The sequence below is a fragment of the Salmo salar genome, chromosome 03 (assembly GCF_965601325.2).
Source record: "Salmo salar chromosome 03, fSalSal1, whole genome shotgun sequence".
Classification (NCBI taxonomy): Eukaryota; Metazoa; Chordata; class Actinopteri; order Salmoniformes; family Salmonidae; genus Salmo; species Salmo salar.
Genome location: NC_138293.1, coordinates 56,515,220 through 56,539,335, shown reverse-complemented (window position 1 = coordinate 56,539,335; position 24,116 = coordinate 56,515,220). Strand labels below are relative to the sequence as shown.

General features: G+C 44.1%; 1 protein-coding gene across 1 annotated transcript; it reads left to right on the top strand.

Annotated features, from left to right (window-relative positions):
* Positions 1-6,909: 6,909 nt before the first annotated feature.
* Positions 6,910-19,287, top strand: LOC106600900 (neuronal pentraxin-2). Its single transcript, XM_014192665.3, has 5 exons — positions 6,910-7,977; positions 12,314-12,629; positions 13,050-13,291; positions 14,003-14,182; positions 14,494-19,287. The coding sequence occupies exons 1-5, from the start codon at positions 7,309-7,311 to the stop codon at positions 14,734-14,736; spliced, it is 1,650 nt and encodes a 549-aa protein (XP_014048140.3). The 5' UTR covers positions 6,910-7,308; the 3' UTR covers positions 14,737-19,287.
* Positions 19,288-24,116: the final 4,829 nt, after the last annotated feature.

Here is a 24,116-nt window from a genome sequence, read left to right as displayed (position 1 = left end):
GAAAGGGGGGAGAGTGAAGTTGAGAGGGGCAGAGAGAGATATAATGAGAGAAAGAGAGATGGAGAGAGTTAAAGAAACAACAGAAGGGAAAGAAAGGAGAAGGGAAAGAGAAGAAGAGAGAGAGAGAGATGACACAGAGAGAGAAGGCCCTTGAGCTCTCATAAAACTAGTGGCGCAGTAATCATGGTCTGTCTGTCTGATGGCTATTTGTACACTAGGTGGCACCATAAAACCACTGGAGACATGACTGGAATTTTAAACATCTGAACTCTCCATAGGCATACATCATTGACTCTCTCACAGCAGTGCTGTAGCATACCCTACACCAAGGGGGGGGGGGGGGGGGGGGGGGCCTGCCAGGCACTTCAATACGGCTTGCGAGACATTAAAAATGTAATTTCTCCCCAATTTTGTGGTATCCAATTGATAGATACAGTCTTGTCCCATCGCTGCAACTCCCGTACGGACTTGGGAGAGGCAAAGGTCAATAGCCGTGCATCCTCCGAAACACGACCCAGCCAAGCAGCACTGCTTTTTGACACAATGCCCGCCCGCTTAACCCAGAAGCCAGCCGCACCAATGTGTCAGAGGAAACACCGTACACCTGGCGACCGTGTCAGCGTGCATGCGCCCGGCCCGCCACAGGAGTCTCACAAGACAGGAGTCTTGTGCAATGAACCATAAACAATTGAACGTGTATTTATCTTGCTAGAGCACAATGGGACAATGAAATCTCAGCCTGCCGAACCCTCTCCTTACCCGCCCGACGCTGGGCCAATTGTGCGCCACCTCATGGGTCTCCCAGTCACGGCCAGGTGTGACACAGCCTGAGATCGAACCGGGGTCTGTAGTGACGCCTCAAGCACTGCGATGCAGTGCCTTAGACTGCTGCGCCACTCGGGAGGACCTCACGAATTGATTTTAACAAACAATTAGTCCCCCAAAAAATGTGGCCCTCCGTTGAATTTCAAAATCCCGATGTGGCCCTCGAGCCAAAAGGTTTTCCCACCCCTGCCCTACACTAAAACTTTTTACAGTTTGAATGGAATCCTAAAGGCTGCCTACAGATATAGGTCTATGCAGCAGCAATACATACAACTAAACTCAGCAAAAAAAGAAACGTCCCTTTTTTCAGGACCCTGTCTTTCAAAGATAATTTGTAAAAATCCAAATTTCTTCACAGATCTTCAATGTAAAGGGTTTAAACACTGTTTCCCATGCTTGTGCAATGAACCATAAACAATTAATGAACATGCACCTGTGGAACGGTCGTTAAGACACTAACAGCTTACAGACGGTAGGCAATTAAGGCCACAGTTATGAAAACTTAGGACACTAAAGAGGCCTTTCTACTGACTCTGAAAAACACCAAAGGAAAGATGCCCAGGGTCCCTGCTTATCTGCATGAACGTGCCTTAGGCATGCTGCAAGGAGGCATGAAGACTGCAGATGTGGCCAGGGCAATAAATTGCAATGTCTGTACTGTGAGCTGATCGTCCTCACAGTGGCAGACCACGTGTAACAACACCTGCACAGGATTGGTACATCCGAACATCACACCTGCGGGACAGGTACAGGATGGCAACAACAACTGCCCTAGTTACACCAGGAACGCACAATCTCTCCATCAGTGCTCAGACTGTCTGCAATAGACTGAGAGAGGCTGGACTGAGGGCTTGTAGGCCTTTTGTAAGTCAGGTCCTCACCAGACATCACCGGCAACAACGTCGCCTATGGGCACAAACCCACCGTCGCTGGACCAGACAGGACTGGCAAAAAGTGCTCTTCACTGACATGTCACGGTTTTGTCTCACCAGGGGTGATGGTTGGATTCACGTTTATCGTCGAAGGAATGAGCATTACACCGAGGCCTGTACTCTGGAGCGGGATCGATTTGGAGGTGGAGGGTCCGTCAAGGTTTGGAACGGTGTGTCACAGCATCATCGGACTGAGCTTGTTGTCATTGCAGGCAATGATATGGTACCCTTCCTGCAGGCTCATCCTGACGACTCTCCAGCATGACAATGCAACCAGCCATACTGCTCGTTTTGTGCGTGATTTCCTGCAAGACAGGAATGTCAGTGTTCTGCCATCGAAAAGCCCGGAGTTCAATCCCATTGAGCATGTCTGGGACCTGTTGGATCGAAGTGTGAGGGCTAGGGCCATTCCCCCCAGAAATGTCCGGGAACTTGCAGGCGCCTTGGTGGGAGAGTGGGGTAATATCTCACAGCAAGAACGGGCAAATCTGGTGCAGTCCATGAGGAGGAGATGCACTGCAGTACTTAATGCAACTGATGGCCACACCAGATACTGACTGTTACTTTTGATTTTGACTCCCCCTTTGTTCAGGGACACATTATTCCATTTCTGTTAGTCACATGTCTGTGGAACTTGTTCAGTCTATGTCTCAGTTGTTGAATCTTGTTATGTTCATACAAATATTTACACATGTTAAGTTTACTGAAAATAAACGCAGTTGGCAGTGAGAGGACGTTTCTTTTTTTTGCTGAGTTTATTATGCATGTAATCCTTTATGGAAAAACCACATGAATTCCACATGTGATCTTGTGTGAAGTTAATGTGATAACATGTGACAACATGTGAAGCAACATGTGATAACATGAAACTGCACATGACAACATGTGAGCATGTGTGGTAAATAATAAGTAGAATTCTGTGTTTTTACATGCAAAAGGGATTAATTTTGACAAAAATGCTTTATCTGCCTTAGCAATAAAAACTAGTTTAAGAATTCAATCATATATTTTATGGAAAATAAATGTTTCTATGTTTCTGAACGGTACACCACATTGCCTTGTTGACAAGATGACCGAGCGGAGAAGATTACTGTTCCATTTTAGAAGGGAGCTCCTCCCTCAACACGACCATAGCCGGGTGCACCGTGGCTCATGTTAATAGAATTCCCTCTATGTTTTCACACGTTTAGATTCATCAAATCAAAGCAAATTGTATTTGTCATATGCGCCAAATACAACCTTACAGTGAAATGCTTATTTACAAGCCCTTGACCAACAGTTCAGTTTTGAGAAAAATACCTAAAAAAATAAGAAATAAAGTAACAAATAATTAAAGAGCAGCAATAAAATAACAATAGTCAGGCTATATACAGGGGGAACCAGTACAGACTCAATGTGCGGGGGCACCGGTTAGTCGAGGTAATTGAGGTAATATATACATGTAGGTAGAGTTATTAAAGTGACTTATACATAGATAATAACAGAGAGTAGCAGCAGAATAAAAGAGGGGGGGGCAATGCAAGTACCCTTGAGCTCAGTACGGATGTTGCTTGTAATCAATGGCTTCTGGTTGGGGTATGTACGTACAGTCACTGTGGAGATGACATCATCGATGCACTTATTGATGAAGCCAGTGACTGATGTGGTGTACTCCTCAATGCCATCGGAAGAATCCCGGAACATATTCCAGACTGTGTTAGCAAAACAGTCCAGTAGCTTAGCATCTGCTTCATCTGACCACTTTTTTATTGACTGAGTCACTGGTGCTTCCTGCTTTAATTTTCGCCTGTAAGCAGGAATCAGGATAGAATTATGGTCAGATTTGCCAACTTGAGGGCGAGGGAGAGCTTTGTACGCATCTCTGTGTGTGCAGTAAAGGTGGTATAGAGTTTTCCCTCTGGTTGCACATTTACAAGTTGATAGAAATTAGGTAAAACGGATTTAGGTTTCCCTGCATTATAGTCCCCGGCCATTAGGAGTGCCGCCTCTGGATGAGCGTTTTCCTGTTTGCTTATGGCGTTATACAGCTCATTGAGTGCGGTCTTAGTGCCAGCATCTGTCTGTGGTGGTATGTAGACACCCACGAAAAATACAGATGAAAACTCTCTTGGTAGATAGTGTGGTCTACAGCTTATCATGAGATACTCTACCTCAGGCGAGCAAAACCTCGAGACTTCCATAGATATCATATAACAGCTGTGGTTTACAAATATACATAGACTGTCACCCATTCTCTTACCAGAGGCTGCTGCTGCAGTGTATAACCCGTCAGCTGTATGTTATCATCTTGTCGTTCAGCCACGACAGTGAAACATAAGATATTACAGTTTTTCATGTCCCGTTGGTAGGATATACAGTTGAAGACGGACGTTTACATACACCATAGCCAAATACATTTAAACTCAGTTTTTCACAATTCCTGACATTTAATCCTAGTAAATATAACTGTCTTAGGTCAACTGTCTTAGGTCAGTTAGGAACACCACTTTATTTTAAGAATGTGAAATGTCAGAATAATAGTAGAGAGAATGATTTATTTCAGATGTATTTTCTTTCATCACATTCCCAGTGGGTCAGAAGTTTACATACACTCAGTTAGTATTTGGTAGCATTGCCTTTAAATTGTTTAACTCAGGTCAAACGTTTCGGGTAGCCTTCCACAAGCTTCCCACAATAAGTTTTGTGAATTTTGGCCAATTCCTCCTGACAGAGCTTATGTAACTGAGTCAGGTTTGTAGGCCTCCTTGATTGCACACGCTTTTTCAGTTCTGCCCACAAATTTTCTATAGGATTGAGGTCAGGGCTTTGTGATGGCCACTCCAATACCTTGACTTTGTTGTCCTTAAGGCATTTTGCCACAACTTTGGAAGTATGCTTGGGGTCATTGTCCATTTGGAAGACCCATTTGCGACTAAGCTTTAACTTCCTGACTGATGTCTTGAGATGTTGCTTCAGTATATCCACATACTTTTCCTACCTCATGATGCCATCTATTTTGTGAAGTGCACCAGTCCCTCCTGCAGCAAAGCACCCCCACAACATGATACTGCCACCCCCGTGCTTCACGGTTGGGATGGTGTTCTTCGGCTTGCAAGCGTCCCCCTTTTCCCTCCAAACATAACGATGGTGATTATGGCCAAACAGTTCTATTTTGGTTTCATCAGACCAGAGGACATTTCTCCAAAAAGTACAATCTTTGTCCCCATGTGCAGTTGAAAACCGTAGTCTGGCTTTTTTATGGCGGAGTAGTGGCTCCTTCCTTGCTGAACGGCCTTTCAGGTTATTTCGATATAGGACTCATTTTACTGTGGATATAGATACTTTTGTACCCGTTTCCTCCAGCATCTTCACAAGGTCCTTTGCTGTTGTTCTGGGATTGATTTGCACTTTTTTAAATACTTTTTTTGTACTCATCTCTAGGAGACAGAATGCGTCTCCTTCCTGGGCGGTATGACGGCTGCGTGGTCCCATGGTGTTTATACTTGCGTACTATTGTTTGTACAGATGAGCGTGGTACTTTCAGGCGTTTGGAAATTGATTCCCAAGGATGAACCAGACTTGAGGAGGTCTTGGCTGATTATTTTCCTAAGGAATGTAGTTAAGTAAAAGTAGTCAAACATATTGCTAGTAAAGTACAGATACCCCAAAAAACTACTTAAGTAGTACTTTAAAGTATTTTTACTTAAGTACTTTACACCACTGACTTATATGTAAGCTGAAAACACTGTATGTGAAAAGCACTGTGTGTATCATAACGACACATTTTTGTTGACACGTGAAGTGTTCCAAAAACACATAAATTCACATGTGAAATGTCACATGTGGAGTGTTCCAAAAACACGTTTTCATATTCGAAATGTCATATATGAAGTGTTCCAAAAACAAATTGGCGAGTTCAAATCCATTACATGTGAAATCATGTGCTTTTTCCGTAAGGGATTGCATGCGGATGTATCCAAATCTAAATGGTGATGTGGTTTAATAAATACTGCAATGTGATGCCACAGCTGTATGCCTATATTGTCATTACATGCATCACCTGTGGTGATCCAATGAACCCTCTGAACTCTCCTGGACTGGATTCAGGCAAGCTATGTATTTGTTTATGGATAAAACTGTAGCTTAAAATACTTAATATTTGAGATCTATTAATGGAAATGATAAAATATGAACAGATTCATGCCCCGTTACTGTTGGGCTGTCATCCATTGAATTTATCTCCCTTTCTCTCTTTTTATTCTGAATTCACCTTCAACCTCGATCTCTGAGAATGCGCCAACACCAGCCTATTTTACTATTCTTCTATTAAGCGAACCCAGAGCCTAGTGTTGGCGCACTTCGAGTCTAGGACATTTTATTCTCTCTGAAACATATTTTAGAGCATAGAACCTATTCCCTCGCAGAGGAAAAGCTTTCCATAAACATACCTAGGCTGATTACACTTCTCTCACCACAATCTCCCTTTGCAGTCACTTATGTGAGAGTGCGCGCGCGCGCTCACACACACACACACCGCGCAGTCACGGGGAGACACACTCACACCACTCTGCACCTATGTGCTGTGTTTAGTTAAGATTGCCTTTTCTAAAATGACCCGGTCGTGCTAGGAATGATCTCATGGTTATCCGGGTACACTAATCGTATTTTGATTGGCTTTATCACGCTTTCTCGTTATCCTGCACCAACGCTTACAACACCAACACCACCAGTCTTCCTGTCTCAGATGAACCTTGTATTTGACTAATGGGGGCGCACGCTAGATTGTGTGCTATGTGCCCGCGCATCGTCCCTGGCGAGAACGATGAGAACTCACTGTACGAGCGTGATGATACCCTAGGCTACTACAGTTCCACGGGTTGTCCTGTTTTGTTATTTAGGTTATGCATTCATCGCCATAAATACATGCGATCACAGCATATGAAAAGCACAAACAAATTGAATGCTTATCACTATATTGTTATTAAACGACAAACTGTTGGATTATTGTCATCTCGATCTGCATTTTGTGTGACGCGATACACCGTATCATAACATTCTTAGCATCTCCCGTTCCCGCCTCTTGATATAGACGCGCTCTCTCGCTCTCTCTCTCTGGTTGTATCTATCTCTCTCTCTCTCTGTTCGTCGGCTCTCGCTCTCTCTGGGATTGTCTTTCTCGCTCTCGCTCTCTCTGATTGTCTATCTCTCTCTCTTTCTCGCTCTCTCTCTCTCTCTGGTAGTCCTGGTGATAACGAGATAAAGAAGCCGAACAACACTGAAGCCAAAAGACAGAGGGATGAGATAGAAACGGTTGGAGCAAGAATCTGTACTCATTATAGCCTAATTATTAAATTAATTGGAACATAGCCTATATATTGACTAATAGCCTAGCAAAGCCATAAGATGCGTCTTTCGTGATATCTTCACGGATCTTTTGATCAGCCAATTTTTTTATTTTTTTTGTACTCAGACTGCGCTTTTTCGATAGACAAGTCCTCTGTTTTTTTTCTTGTAATTATTGATTTCTGACGCCGCCAACCTGAAGTTCATCATTATCATCTTGGCCGCCGGGATGGTGGCCTTCGTTGGAGCAGTCATCTGCATCATCGCCGCGGTCCATACCGGCTCCGCTGCCAAATCGCCCCAGCAGCCTGTGGTAGACAACCAGTCGCATTCACCAGACGCTGGAGTGCAGCAGACTTTCCCCGGGGGCTCCGTGGCGCGAGCGGGTCCACTGGGCGCTCTCCATGGTTCTGAAACGCAGGACGGAGAAGCGCCCACCTTCTTCCACGTCCCCAGCGGCTCAGACGGCATTGGTGGAACTAGGCAGGTTAGCCGACTTATCTGCACCCCAGTCCCCGCCGGAGAATGCAACCCCAAAAACTTTCAGCAACAAGCCGACAACCCGTCGCTGTTCGCCGGTGAGGACTGGGGATACCTCCGTACCACGGCAGAGGAACTCAAACAGACAGTTCTCCAGCAGAAGGACCAGATTATCACCGACCAGCGGACCATTAGGGATCTGTCAGGCAAGCTTTCGGAGTGTGAGAGCGGAATAGAGGGGCGTAGAGGCCCGGAGAGTAGCGCGGGGCTCTGGGGAGGTAAGAGGGTAGATGAGGGCCGGCTCATGGTCCGGGACAGTGCTCCGTCGTCGTCTGTGGCACAGCTGCTCACCGCTCAGGCTGTAGATGAGCTGGAACAGGCTATCGTTCAGATGAAAGACCGCATAGAGAAACTGGAGGTAAGGGGGAATGGGAGAAACATGTGTCATGTCTGTTGGTGTTGAATTCCACTATCACATATCTTTATTTTAAACGAACTGTTATTGTATCTTTAAATAAAGCAGTGAATAGACTAATTCTGCCCCTCTTGCGAGTCAGTTGACCTGCTTGGCAGACCTCGATAGCACAATTTCTACTCACGTCTCTGATGGCAGTATGTCGGTGTGGGTGTGGCTACGTGGTTTTACGGTTTAATTGAGACCATTTCCAGTTAATAGAATCAGGGACAGGATGTCGATCAGGTTAGATGACCACCAACAGGTAACTGCCAAAATAAAGGAAACACCAACATAAAGCGTTGGACCACCACAAGCCGCCAGAACAGCGCCAATGAGTCTTGGCATAGATTCTACAAGTGCCTGGAACTCTGTTGGACAGATGCGACATCATTCTTCCACAATAAATTCATTTCGTGTTTTGTTGATGGGAAACGCTGTCATAGGTGTTGCTCCAGAATCTCCCATAAGTGTTCCAATGGGTTGACATCTGGTGACACACACACACACACACACACACACACACACACACACACACACACACACACACACACACACACACACACACACACACACACACACACACTTTAAACTTCAAACTTCCTATGCTCCTTTGAGCCCCCATCTATCAAAGTCACTGAGATCTATTTTTGTAGACATGGTTAAAATAATGGTTAGTGCTATCCAGGATACTTGGGACATCCCTACCCTAACCTTAATCCCTACCCTTACCATAGTCCCAACTTTACCATAACCCTTACCTAACCCTGAACTTAACCCTGACCTAAACCATTTTACATTTCAACTTCAAGGGGTTAATGTCAAAGTCCCAAGGATCCCGGATAGCAAGGACTTCAAATAATGGGCAACTGGGCATATTTATACATGACCCTAAGAATGGGATGTTAATTGCTTAATTAACTCAGGATCCACACCTGTGTGAAATCACCTGCATTCAATATACTTTATATCCCTCATTTACTCAAGTGTTTCCTTTATTTTGGCAGTTACCTGTATATCAATGTCTAACTTATTGTCCCTGAAAATGTATTAGATGCATTATATTAAAATTGATTAGATGCATTACATTCGACTTAGCAATAGCTTATTAGAGTTCAAAACAATGTTGAGGAACCAATCAGTTACTTCACCAAAATCTATTTACATATTTTGGCATCATTTGTTGCTATTGCACCATTACGATGTCTTCTCAACCTGCTTCACAACTCAAGTTAAATTTAGCCAATTTGATTAATGGAAATCCCAAAACAAGAACGTTGTAGGATAATTGATTAGCCCTAATCTACAGACACAGGAGAAATGTGTTATTCCAGCCACCTCTGCTTCCCAATATAACTAACCCAGGGGAGAAGAGGAGGGGTGGAGGAGGGAGGGGAGGGTAGAGTAATACGAAGCTGCTTTATAGCTGCCTGCCAAGCAACATGTGATGTACAACACCATTTCTTCTGGAGAAAATATCATAAATTATTCATCCGACCAGTTACCTATATTTGTCAAGAGGAAGCACAGTTCCCGCTCAGCCCAGTCAAAACTGTTCGCTGCTCTAGCACCCCAATGGTGGAACAAGCTCCCTCACGACGCCAGGACAGCGGAGTCAATCACCACCTTCCGGAGACACCTGAAACCCCACCTCTTCAAGGAATACCTGGGATAGGATAAAGTAATCCTTCTAACCCCCCCCTTAAAAGATTTAGATGCACTATTGTAAAGTGGTTGTTCCACTGGATATTATAGGTGAATGCACCAATTTGTAAGTCGCTCTGGATAAGAGCGTCTGCTAAATGACTAAAATGTAAATGTAAATGTAAGAGCAGAGACCATCATGTTCTTTTTGCAGCCTCTGCCTAGCACACTACTATTATACTATATCAGTGGTGTACCTTTGTATCAGTGGTTCCCAACCGTCTTTGGTCACTGAACCTCCAGTCACGTTGGAACTGATCTTAACAAACCATAACACATTTACTCCATGTGGAAAGGTGAGGTACCTTCACGGGTACTAGTACCTCATGTTGAGAACCACTGCTCTGTGTGTAGCTTACAGCATGTGCCTCACTGTAAATAAGATGTAGCATTGTCTGTGTGTCTATTTGACTGCACTTCGTTTTGCTGCGGTTGTAGTGTTTTTTTTTCTTGGCTGACTAATGACTGAGAGGACCTGTAATTACTTGTTTTCCCGGCACTTTTTCTGTTTTTCGCTGCACATAATTGATTATGCATAATTCAAAAATGTTAAAAACTCCAGAGATTAGAGTGCTTATCTAACGCGAAGGCCCACATTAATCACAGCACATTAAAAAGTGTGAGTGCAGCTCTAAAAACCGAACTGGCTTCCAGTGTTGCGTTCGAGACTGCCTGAAGTGAAACCGATTCAAGACCAAGACTGGAGAAAATTGAGTCAGAGTCAAGACCAAGATCGGGGGGAGACCGAGTCATGACCGAGACCAGAAAAATTTGTCCAATTCAAGACCATGATTTCATTTAGTCAAATCGCCATCATAATAAGAGTTCAAAATGTCCACTATTTCTGTCTTCGTATTTTAGATGAACACAAGGATTTCTTAGACATTCAGAATGGTAAAAAAATGCATGCTGAGGGCAAATAGAGCCACTCTACAAATTATTACTAATCCAAACACAGTGGGGAACAATGAGGGCCTTCTACGCCTTCAGAGAAGGATTTATAAAATAATAATAACAAAAAATCTAATTTTATTATTATTTTCAATTATGTTCTGATTTATTTCTGTTCAGTTTTTGTTGGAAAGGAAAGGGTTAACACCGCAGAGAAAAACATATTCAATCAGGATTTTTCTTTGGTCATCTCTGGGGCTAGCTAGGTCAGCCATTGTCTAGGCCATCAGAACCTAGATAGAAGGCATCTGCCATTCAACTGTATTAGGGCAACATTTTGGAGTGACAGTGGAATCAACAAATCACATTTTGACTTGTAATCGGTGGGATCGTTTTAACAAAAAAATGTCTCTTCTCACAGGCCAACGTGCAATAGCAAGCAATAGTTTTCCCACCGTCTAGCTTGCTATCTTTTGTTGTAGACTAATTTGCAGCAGCTGTTATCGAAGAGGATGTTGTTGCAAATGTTTTATTTTATTTAACTAGGCAAGTCAGTTAAGAACAAATTCTTATTTACAATGACAGCCTACCCCGGACAACACTGGGCCAATTGTGTGCCGCCCTATGGCACTCCCAATCATGTCCGGTTGTGATACAGCCTGGAATCAAACTAAGGTCTGTAGTGACACCTCTAGCACTGAGATGCAGTACCTTAGACCGCAGCGCCACACAGGAGATTCTCCCTTTTCAAGAATAACTTTCAACAAGAAGTTAACCTTTTACTGCAGTGGGCTAAATCAGGGTCACAAAGAGTGATTCTTGGTAGTCAAACAAATCTACTTTGAAACAAAAGTATACACCTCATACACACTGTCAAAAAATATAGAGTTGAAATGTATAAAATGTTTTGTTTGCATCCCGATATTACACTTTACTGTATGTACACCACAGAAGACTGAAATATAACAAAACTGTTTGACATAGAAACACCGGATTGTAGTAAAAAAAAAAAAACTTCATTAATTATGAAATTAGGACAAATATTAATAGCATTCCACCCATGAGGCCAAAGAGGGCGCTTTTGGTCATTGACTGCAGGAAAGGGTTCTTTCAAATGATCATCATCTGGTAAGTGGAACTGTGTTTTTTTGTAATAATAATGTATTCTTTTTCTGTTTTGCTCAATCTGATTGGGTGGGCCTGGCTCCCCAGTGGATGGGCCTGTGTCCACCCAGGCCCACTCATGCCTATGGCCCTGATGCAAACAGCTCATGATGACTGCATTGCACATCACAAATAATCTACAAACCAAGACTTCGGACCAAACTTTTTCAGTACCTGGTTTGCATACCCATTGTTGCCTTAGTTAGCATTTACTAGTAGATATGTTGAAACGTCTGTCCTACCCTAGCCTACCGGCTACCGATGTTATTCTTATGTGAGCTGCTCCATGATTAAACCAGTTGACAGCTGCACACTCCTGCTGCCTGCAGATGATATTCCTCTGAAACAAGGCTCTGTGTGCTGAGCGCATGTAAATATATTTCACCTGCTTTGCAATTGTGTAGGCTACATTTTGCATGATTTTACTATTGTACTACATAATTGATCATTTGTATACCTCCACTGCACTGGTATCCCTCCCTCCCACACTCCCACACTCCCTCTTCCCACACTCCCTCTTCCCACACTCCCTCCCATGAAGTCAGATATCGGACCGCTGGCGTTCCCTCACAACCACACGGATGCAGCAACTGCAGTGACTTCAAGAGGGGCAGGTGGTGGTGGGCTCTCTGAGGCCCCTGATGGTTGGGGTGAGGCAGGGCCAGTGGGGCAGGCCGGGGCAGGGGATGGACCAGAGCAGTGGCCACGGGTGGAGGATCTGGAGGGAGAGCTTGAGAGGAAGCTGGAACTCCTGGAGAAGGAGAGGAAGGCCCTGCGAAAGGAATCCCAAAGACACAGGCAGGAGATTGACCAGGGGATCAACTCCCTACACCACCGCATTGCTGGCCTGGAGGAGGGTGAGAGAAGGGGCAGAGGGTTAGGTGTAAGAGAAGATCAATGGTCATGAGTGATACTCATACCTGAATGAGATTAATTGATATGGTGGGGGAGGTTATGAGTGGGGGACAATGAACCATAAATGATCTACCAGAAAGTTAACTTATTATCAATCTATGAAAATGACTTCAACACAGAATAAGAAAAAAAGAACACAACAAGAAAAAAATAAAAGTGGAAGTATCATAGAACAGAGATGAGATATCCTGGGGGCAGGAAGGAAGTCAAACGTGTGATGTAACCATTGCATAAACCCCCAAAAGACAGTACAAAGTCCTAATAAGAGAAGTCTATTCAACATTCCCCCTACCGAATTACCTCATTACTCAAATACTCTTTTCCTCCCTCTCTATTTCTCCACCCATACCTCCTTACCCCAGGACTCTCAGAGTACACCTACCCCGAGGGCTACAAGCTGTCCTTCCCAACGCGTACCAACTATATGTACGCAGTGGTACAGCACCCCATCCCTGAGCTGCGTGCCTTCACCGTGTGCCTCTGGCTGAGACCCGCCGAGGGGGGCATCGGCACCCCTTTCTCCTACGCTGTGGCGGAGCAGCCCAACGAGCTAGTTCTGCTGCAGGGCATGCACACCCCTGTGGAGCTGCTCATTAACGACAAGGTAATGGAGGAAACAGAGTAGCAGTATTTTAGGGCACACTGTGTTAGACACATTACAATTTAATCTGTAGCTATAACAGTACCTGGGAGCTTACTGTGGAATGATGTCTATGACCAAAATGCCACTCTATTCCCTATGTAGTGCACTACTTTTGACCAGACCCATGGTCAAAAGTAGTGCTCTACATAGGGAATAGGATGCCATTTGGGACAGAGACAAAGCACCGTTTAGGCTAGAGCTGGGAGTATAGTGTAGATTAGCATGATGTCATTATGGTAATACAATGCCTGGAAGGCATAGAGAGCTACCTAGCTGGCTGTGCCCTTGAGGAAGTGCAGTCCGTGCCTTTGAGAAAGTAATGCTGCAGTCCCCAAATGTTACTGTAATAAAATAACTGCCTAATGTATTCCAGGGGGATATTTGTTTAATGTCTCCATACAGTGGGTTAAGCATCAAGATATCAGCACTTTAAAAGCACACTATTTTATCTAATATAATATTGAGTTTTAGTCTAGGATACTCTGTACAACACATGGTTTAGGGTCAGTACTAAGAACCACTTCATCGTATGATTGATTGTCCATTGATTTGCTGTTGTTGCCATTTGAAATACTTAATTTGCACTCCAATATAGTCTGCGGTATCACTGCAATACCTGTAGTATAGCACTAACACTCATACTAACCCGCACTGTTGTCCTCCCACCCCTAGGCGGCAGAGTTACCTCTGAACCTGTCCCGGGGCAGCTGGCACCACATCTGTGTAAGCTGGAGCCAGAGAGGCGGGGCGTGGCAGGCCTACCAGGGGGGCAAGCTGAGAGGAGAGGGGCAGGGCCTGGCAGCCTGGCACCACATCAGGCCTGGGGGAGTCCTCATCCTGGGGCAGGAACAGGTAAGACCTGGATGGGTTGGTATTTTGGTGAGGCCAGGAGTGATGGGTGGAAGAGACCGCAACAGCATAGACCTATAGGGGGTTGTTGTTTTTAAAGGAGAACTTATTTTATTGTTCATTGAGATATAGACACAGGGGTGAAATGAAAGGGGGCAGATGAGCGGAACATGCAGATTTGAAGTGGTGGACTTGAACATCAAACCCCAGTCTCTCAGGGCAATGCCAAGTACCGGAGTTACCACTAGACCAAACTCTGAAACATCCCTTCCTCTTTTCACCCCTTTCACTTCTCCACCTCCTTCTTCCTGTAGGATACTCTGGGCGGACGTTTCGACTCGTCCCAGGCCCTGGTGGGGGAGCTATCCCAGTGGAACGTATGGGAGCGGGTCCTGACCCCCAGCGAGGTATCCAGCCTGGCCCACTGCAGCCAGCACAGCCCCCAGCCAAAGGGTAATGTGGCCCCCTGGACCAACCGGGAAGTAGAGGTGTTCGGAGGAGCCATCAAGGTGCCCAGGGAGCCCTGCGCTGCCAAACGCATCAACACCCCACTGTGAGGGGAAGGAAGCCAGGGACCTTATTCACAAACCATCTCAGAGTAGGACTAGTGATCGGGGAACAATCAATACAGTTACATATTGCAATACTATTTTGGACAATATTATAGCGCTACTTTTTGTTATTGTTGCTAGGTAGCGTTAGCTAGCGCTAGTCAGCTATGCCTGCGCCAAAAATCCGTTTTTTTTGTTGCTCTCCATCTTCTTTTTAAATAGAGGCAACATGTTTTCAATGCTTTTACTTCCATGACTGATCAAAACTCATTTTCTCATGCTCTCCTGTCTCTCTGCAGCAGACGTATAGAGAGCAATAGCTTTGGAACATCAAATTGCAATAAAATCGCAGTATCGAATCAAAATACATATAGAATTGTGAGAATCACAATACATATCGTATTGTCACCTAAGTATCGTGATAATAGTCGTGAGATCCCTGGCAATTCCCAGCCATAAGTAGGACTGTACATGTCATATTATACATGTAATCTTATTTATTATGATCTAATAGGCAAAGCTGATCTTTCATCAGCATTCCTACTTTGAGACTGAGAGCCCTGAGCTGTGTTCAGTAGGGCAAAACATTGTGGAGGTAACATATTTCTATCTGAACGACTTGTTATGTAGAACAGCAGGAATGCCTAACTGACATGTAGATTAAGGAATCATGGGAACTCTATTCATCACATTTCTATCCGCAACGTTCAGTATATTGTGCATTGTGAATTTGTGAAGTAAATTGACGGGTGGAGTGAGGGTGAAAGGGAGTAAGGGAATAGGGGAATGAAGCACTTTGTTAGAAGTGGGAGTAACACTGGTTTCATAACTACTCATAAAGACTATTTATCCCTCAAGGGGAAATGTTGTTTTGCTTTGCACGTTTTATTTATCTATGTTTTACATCTATTGTTGGTGAAGTTTATTCAGAGCTACAGGACAGAGAGTGGGTAGGCTAGGCATACGTACTTCTACATTTGAACTGCTGCTTTGGACTTGGTCTGTGGCCAGGCACTAGGCCCTAGGAGCCCATTTTGTTTTCTTAATAGGAGCTAAAAATTTGGGATCTATAGCGTTCTCTATCCTCTGACATGTGTCTAACTGAAGGGGATAACTCAAGTGTACATTATGATTTTATACAACATTTTATATGCAGACATTAAGAACACACAATCGTGTCTGTATAGCATTGATTTGTTAAATCATTTTTTTTTGTCTCGACTTGTTTCAAAACAGCATTCTTACTGTCTCTCTATTCATATCCCTTCTCGTTAATATTTGTATAAATAGTCTGTATCTTAGTAATACAGCATGGCTAATCATTCCCTAGGACTAATAAGAACTACAGATATAGAGATATTACCTCATTTAAATTCAATAACTGTATCCAGTAATGCGAATGTGTGGCTTGAATTGATCCAGAAAAGATGTCTTAGACTTTGTCAGTGGCATTACTCAAGCTTATTGGTTAACTTTGTTGCACAATATGGTATAGCACAAGGTTTGATACTTTCTAGACCACCAGAATAGGTATTGGTACCAAGTTGTACTGAAATGTATAAACTGTGTTATTTATATAATGCTTTTATATTCAATGTAAAAAAGCTATAGAAATAACAATGGGTTTAAATGTGTCGTTATACTGCATACATGTATTCATTTTACGTATCAGTGCACATCCATATTTAATTCAATGTATGAAATCCCCTTTGATCTTCTACACCTTGTGACGTGCGGTGAGGTCTGAGGCCATTCTACTGAGACTCATAAAGGCTCATAAAGCTGGGTTTATCGGTATGACACGATCACAAAGATGACCATCAGACAACCACAACCAACCATCAAACAGCAGCAGATAGGCGGCGCAACCATTAGACACGCTTTCACAGGCTTTAATCGCTTGTGCCCCACGCAACTGCCCTGCGCGAATAGGCGACTTTCAGCACCACAGACAGCGACCCAAATCCTAGCGAGTAGGTCTACTTGTAGACAGCGCTACACACACAAAATGCCTAGTAGTCAGCACTACTGATTGAGATATATACTTGCACTTCTATGGTCTATGTGGTAGACATGTAATGTCATTAGACATGTAATGTCATAATAGTAGACAGCGCAACTGTTTACCTGTAAACAAAGTACGTTAGTCTATCCTTCTGGGTAAAGATGTCAGTGACTGAACTGTAAAACTCCTCCCTGTTGGCCCTCAGTTTTAAAAGTCTCTTGGTCTCAATGTGATGGAGATGATGGCAAGGGATGAGAGTCGTGCTTGATCGCTCTGGTTTTCGACTGTATGTCTTTATCCGTTTTCAGTGCAGAAAATGACTTCCCAATGGATGCTGCTGTGGCTGTTATGGTGAGGATCAGCTGCAGTAACTTTGTTGCCTTGTGACAGTCTGTGTCAGGTCACGCTGTAACAAAAAGCTGATGAGCTGTCCAGGTGATTTGTCTGGTATCATTTGTGAACTGTACAATCCAACAAGATCAGCCTTAAGTCTAACAAAAGTACTTGGCATATTTAGACAGGCTCTTGTTTGCTGGTGTCAAATTTTTGTGACATTGTTTCACATTTTTTGCAGTCCACTAAGCCAAGGAAATTAAGTTCACCAAAGTGGTCAAGCCTGGCTCTCATCTGAACATTGATATTGTCCAGTATGTTGTTGTTGATTTGCCCCCTCTCTACTCTGATTGGCTGTTTACTACGAGTTTCGCTTCGTGCCAGGCCCAGATCATTGCATTTCTGCTCGAATCACTCATAGAAACGATCAAAGTTGTGCCGCTGCCATCCCAGTGCTTTCATTGTGTCACTGATCTGGGAATGGCAGACACCCATATCCATCAATTTGTTCTGCAGAACACAAGAGCGGATCAGTTTCCTTGAAAATCCCATCTTAGGTCATGAGCAAAAAGGAAACACGGTGGCGGTCTCTAGATGGGTTGCTAACTGTTGTGGTGGAATTATTGTAATCAAAAGGAGAGACTTTTAAGATTTCTTCAAAACAATCAAACTTTATTATTTAATTAGTGCAATAATGGAGCTGGTCGGTAATCACCCCTGGAGGTGATCACTGAGAACTCAATGAGCTTGTAGAGACCAGTGTTTGGCCCCCCCAACTCCATACTGGAGCCACGTCTCCATGGTACCGTGTAGAACAGAAACATTAACTCATGCTCTGGAATGCGGTATCCCCAAAGACATTTGTAAATCTTCCAGAGGCCCATCCTCAGTAGAACACACACAGATGAGCATTCTAACAACCCCTTATTCTGTTGCATAAAACAACCATTTGATGCAATAACAGAATTATAACATCATCTTGTAATTTCCATCATACTGTAAAAAAAAAATCAATAAAGGAATGTAATAGTTCCACATAGTGGCACCTAGGCCTGGCTGATGTGCTGGCACTCTCATCGTTGCCGCAAAATGCCAACTTCATGTTTACCTAGGTAGCATGCTGTAACATTTATTAGCTAGGGCTTTCAAAATGTCACGGTTCTCTTTTACCTTTGCATTGTGCATGTTGATGTTCAATCTCCGTTGTTCATTCAATGCCAGATCTATCCGCCAGCTGCCAAATATCTTAAGCGCTATCTGGCTTTGGATGTGAGACAGGTTTCTCATAGACAAATTGTTCAAGTCGCAGTAACCGACTCTTGTCCACACGCTGTCGCTGGTGCAGAACAGCAGGCAGGGGAAGCAGTAGAGTCGGCTGCTAGCATTGCAGCCACAGAGCCAGTCTTTCTGTTGATACCACTCAGATTGAAATGATCGTGTTCTTTTCTGTCCCTTCTTTAGATGTAGGTCTCTAAACTCAGGTGTTGGTCTTCACACCGTTTCGCTAGAAAACTATTTCAGATGCAATGTGTTAGCCATCCTAATCAGCTTACTTTAGCTAGAAGTAAAATGAATATAACCACCAAAAGGCAGCAGATAATGTGTGTGACATCCATAGGCAGGGGCGAGCTCTGACTATCCTCTTGCAAAGTTTATTGATAACATTTCTATTTATTTATTTTTCATTACTTCTTTTTTCATTCATTTCCACACTGCCTACCCTGACCGCACGTCACTGTCGCTGCCCCTGGTTATGACTTAGTGGCAAGTGCCTGTCTGGGTATCTTTACCCATATTAAAGTAATGTCTATTCATTTCTCTGCTGAAGTTATGATTCCAACATCATTTTGCCGTCTGATCAGTGTTTTGCCTGCCTCTGGTCTGTTCGGCTTATGTCTGCACTTCTATGGTCTATGTGATGTTGTGGCAAACTGTACCGCTTAGAAAATTAATAAACCAGATATTTTCTCTATTAACCAAACAATGTCTTATAGCCGGTGTTTGGAAAATTACTCTTTGTATTACCTGTATTTTTTAACAGGTTTTTACTTCATGTGTAGGTCGATGTTTAGGCAAATTTGGCATCTTTGTCTTTTTCCTCTCTTTTCCTGTCAGAGTTGGTATACTCTATGTGTGTTTATGTCCTTGTCTTCACTGGTTTTGAAATGCACAGCCAGAAAAGCTCAAATAGCCAAAAGTAAAGTCTATTTCGAATGTGAGTACTGTGTATTTCCTTTCTTTTCCTCTCTGTCAACTAATAACCTACTACATCTCACCCAGTTTCAACATTATTGATTATAATGTCAGCCTTAGATGGTGGCTATAACACATGAATAGGAAATTATATTCAATGATCTTCACTGTGCATGTTCTCCATGTGATTGCATGTCTTTGGACTTTGCGTGCAGATTAGCTACTATGTGTGTGTTAGGTTACTTAGTGACCATCCTGTTACTCACTGACACACAAACCCTCGCACTGCTGCCAGTCACATCCTGTGCTGTCCAGGACACACGCCACAGGCTCAATTTAAAACACCACTGCTCCAAACACACTGAATTGTACACACACACACATGCACGCACACACGCACGCACGCACGGCACACACACACACACACACACACACCCCCCCCCCCCCCCCCCCCCCCCCCCCCCCCCTTCAGCATCAGTTTGAAGCCTTTTCTTCAAGCCACAGGTGCTTGAATAGGGCAGGGTCAATGGAAACCTGAGATGGGTACAGGATATGGAAAAACACAACACAGGATGATCGAAAAATATATAGCTTTTACTACAAAGAATCAGTGTATACATTTATGAATATGGCTGTAGTCTGGTAAGTGCAATAAATATCAGGCAAGGAACAATGCAAAACTGTGTGAACAATAAATAGCATACCTGTTTCCAAGTCCACACAGCTACAAGACAAAAGTTGTACTGAGAATATTGCAATTACTATTTCACAAACACAGAGACTGGAAAAATGATCATTGTGACACTGGAAATGTTGGTTGAGACTAGTTGCACGGGGGCTCTGGCAGGCAGAAAGAAATGCACAACCATTCTGCTTCGTTTGGTTCTCCGGCAGACTATATGCTGGGTTGTGTATTCGTGCCTTTCGCAGGTCGGAGAGCGGATTGCACATTTTGGTCACCCTCCCCCCAAAAAAGGAAAAGGGGAATGGGACAACTTAAATCCCACTACCATGTAACCCTGCACCTATACACCATACCACTAACCTAACACCCGATCCCACTACCATGTAACCCTGCACCAATACACCATACCACTAAACTACCACCCCATCCCATCCCACTACCATGTAACCCTGCACCTATACACTACACCACTAACCTAACACCCGATCCCACTACCATGTAACCCTGCACCTATACACCATACCACTAATCTACCACCCCATCCCACTACCATGTAACCCTGCACCTATACACTACACCACTAACCTAACACCCGATCCCACTACCATGTAACCCTGCACCAATACACCATACCACTAAACTACCACCCCATCCCACTACCATGTAACCCTGCACCTATACACTACACCCCTAACCTAACACCCGATCCCACTACCATGTAACCCTGCACCAATACACCATACCACTAAACTACCACCCCATCCCACTACCATGTAACCCTGCACCTATACACTACACCACTAACCTAACACCCGATCCCACTACCATGTAACCCTGCACCTATACACCATACCACTAACCTAACACCCGATCCCACTACCATGTAACCCTGCACCAATACACCATACCACTAAACTACCACCCCATCCCACTACCATGTAACCCTGCACCTATACACTACACCCCTAACCTAACACCCGATCCCACTACCATGTAACCCTGCACCAATACACCATACCACTAATCTACCACCCCATCCCACTACCATGTAACCCTGCACCTATACACTACACCCCTAACCTAACACCCGATCCCACTACCATGTAACCCTGCACCAATACACCATACCACTAAACTACCACCCCATCCCATCCCACTACCATGTAACCCTGCACCTATACACTACACCACTAAACTACCAACCCATCCCACTACCATCTAACCCTGCACCTATACACCATAACAAAACCCTACCACCCCATCCCACTGCCATGTAACCCGGCACCTATACACCATACCGCTAACCTACCACCCCATTCCACTACCACGTAACCCTGCACCTATACAGAATACCAAAACCCCAGCACCCCATCCCACTACTTTGGCCCTAAATGATCCTACACCAGATTGTCAGCCTGGGTGGATGGAACACCTCCTCTCAAAACTTCCTGTAGATCTTCTGCACTAAAATCTCTCACACCATAATATTTCTCTGCTGCTGCAACTACCACATCTATCTTCTGTTATTTCCGCTCCATCAGTGCAGTTGATCACCATGGCTATAAATGCAAAAAATCCAACCTCACTATAATTAATCTTCTCTGGCGCTCTCTCTTCAGGCCTACTCACTGGAGGGATACCAGTCGACTCACTCACCTTCACTGAGTGGGGAAACTTTCTTCCCCACTCAAATTCTAACAATCTCAACCTGTCTCTCTCTCACAGAGCAATTCGGACCCCCACAGTTGACACGTAGTGCTGTCTCTACCCCAAATGTACACTCCCTCTGACTATGCTCTCCTGAACATTTTTCACAGCGTGGGATCTCACAGATCTACACGCTGCTGCAACATGTCCGAATCCTTGGCACCTAAAGCACAGTAACGGGTTCGGAACATAGCCCCTCACAGAATAGCAAATATAAACTAATCTGACTTTATCAGGTAGAAACTCTGTGTCATAGCTCAACAAGGCAGACAGGGTATTCTTAGTCTCATCATTGCCACCGGGTCTACATCACATTTAAAGGCGGGCGTCACAAACACTAGGAATATTCCTTTTCATTTGATCCACCTCTACACTCAACATTGCCCCACTGATCACCCTGTTTAGCGGAACCCTGCTCCAGCGCTGCTCCGGAGGGCAAAGCAGGCCACAGGTTGAGCCCCGAGCTGTGTGACTCGAAGCACCGACTTCCTCTGGGAGGCAGATACACAAAAATCTCAACAATTCCACTTCTCAAAACTTTCACAGATGTAACCATTTCCAGTTTGTCCTTTACCCAGCTTGACACAACATATGGGTCGGCCAAAAAGTAGGAATCCACTCTTTCCAAAAATCTCACTCCTACCGGTCCAAAATCAACTTTGGTAAGATTCTCAGGGCAAACGCTGGAAGGCTCTACCACACCTGTTGCTGCAGGTAGACCCACTACATCCTGAACTGGCTCAACTTCAGAGCGCTCACCACTGCCGACTGACTCCATTTCGAGATCATCAAGGTTCTCAAGAGAGCATGAAGACTTGTAATACTACTAGCCACCTAGCAATTTTATTAAGTTGGCTTTAGCTAGCCCAGATATGTTCCCAATCTCCCAACCTCATAACTAGCTACCAAGAAGCCATTTTTAGGCTATCAATCAAGTTAGAGTAGCTAGCTTGACTAACTATTTTAGCTGGCATGCCTGCTGGAAAGGTTAGTAGACTTTAGAAAAGTAAGAAATTACTAAATCTACTGAATAAGATTTACATTCCTTCAGTATTTTACCAAGATTTTGGCAGAGATGCAGCTAAGCATATTTAGTTTCTTGAAATAAATAACCACCAGTCAGGAGGATACAGACACCTCAAAAGGTATGCTTAGATATGCAGAAAAATAAACATATTTTTACATAGAATTAAGCATAATGGAAATGTTTTAAAGTTTGGTTACTAGTTAGCTTCCCGTCACGCTGTTGGCATCAGTTGCTGGGACAGCTATTATCTGTCCAGTTATCCTGCTGACCAAGGCAGGGTCTGAGGAGCTGCTTAGTGTAGCAGCTAGCCTAGCTGCTAGCTAGTTGCCTATCAAGCTAGCTGGGTTTTCTTGAGGGCTAGAATGCAGCCCGCAACGCGGTTAGCCATTGTGGCTGGGACTGCGGATTGACCCGGGCTTGTGGCTGTCTAGATTTCTGCTGTTTGTTGTTGTTGTTTCCAATCTTCCCTGTGACCTGCCCTGTCTGGAACTGCAAGGACTAACAACGTAACCTAAATGTAGGATATTTTAAATGAACAAAAAGAGTTGTTACAACAACAAGAAAATAGCTGTGCCCAAATACTAGTGGAGTCAACTAATAAAAGAATGGATGACCTGACAGAGAGTTCCAGGACCTGAAGAACAGTTTGCAGTTCTCCCAGGGTCAGCTCGATGAGTTTAAACAGGAGAACGGCAAGATGACAGCAAAGTCATTGAGAGAGGACATCAATTCAGTATGTGAATCCATGATAACAATGACGGAGAAATCTGATTATCTTGAGGGACAATCAAGGCGGAACAACATGGACGGAATTGCAGAATCGCCACATGAAACCTGGACGGAGTCTGAGGACAAAGTGAGGGAAATTATCTCGGAAAAACTGAATATGGACCACAGGAAGATTGAGGTGGAGTGCCCCCACAGGACTGGAAAACCCACCACCGGCCCAGGCCGATAGTGGTCAAGTTCCTGAGGTTCAAGGACAAGGTAGCTGCTATGGAAAGAGCCAAGAACTTGAGAGGAACATACAGTACATCTTTATCAACAGCTGTGTGCTAGAAAAGGAATGAACTGATCCCAGCCATGAAAGCTGCCAGAGCACGTGGGGACATTGCTTACATCCACTATCAATCAATCAAATGTATTTATAAAGACCTTTTTACATCAGCAGATGTCACAAAGTGCTATACAAAAACCCAGCCTTAAACCCCAAACAGCAAGCAAGGCAGATGTAGAAGCACGATGGCTAGGAAAAACTCCCTAAAAAGGCAGGAACCTAGGAAGAAACCTAGAGAGGAACCAGGCTCTGAGGGGTTGCCAGTCCTCTTTTGGCTGTGCCAGATGGAGACTTTAGGAGTACATGGCCATTTAAGGCCAGATTGTTCTTCAAGATGTTCAAACGTTCATAGATGACCAGCAGGGTCAAATAATAATTA

Excerpts from the sequence above, each read along its gene's own strand:
- LOC106600900 (XM_014192665.3), top strand. The coding sequence starts at position 7,309 with ATGGTGGCCTTCGTTGGAGCAGTCATCTGCATCATCGCCGCGGTCCAT. Across the intron at positions 7,978-12,313 it reads ACCGCATAGAGAAACTGGAG|TCAGATATCGGACCGCTGGC; the intron begins GTAAGGGGGAAT and ends CCTCCCATGAAG. Across the intron at positions 14,183-14,493 it reads TCATCCTGGGGCAGGAACAG|GATACTCTGGGCGGACGTTT; the intron begins GTAAGACCTGGA and ends TTCTTCCTGTAG.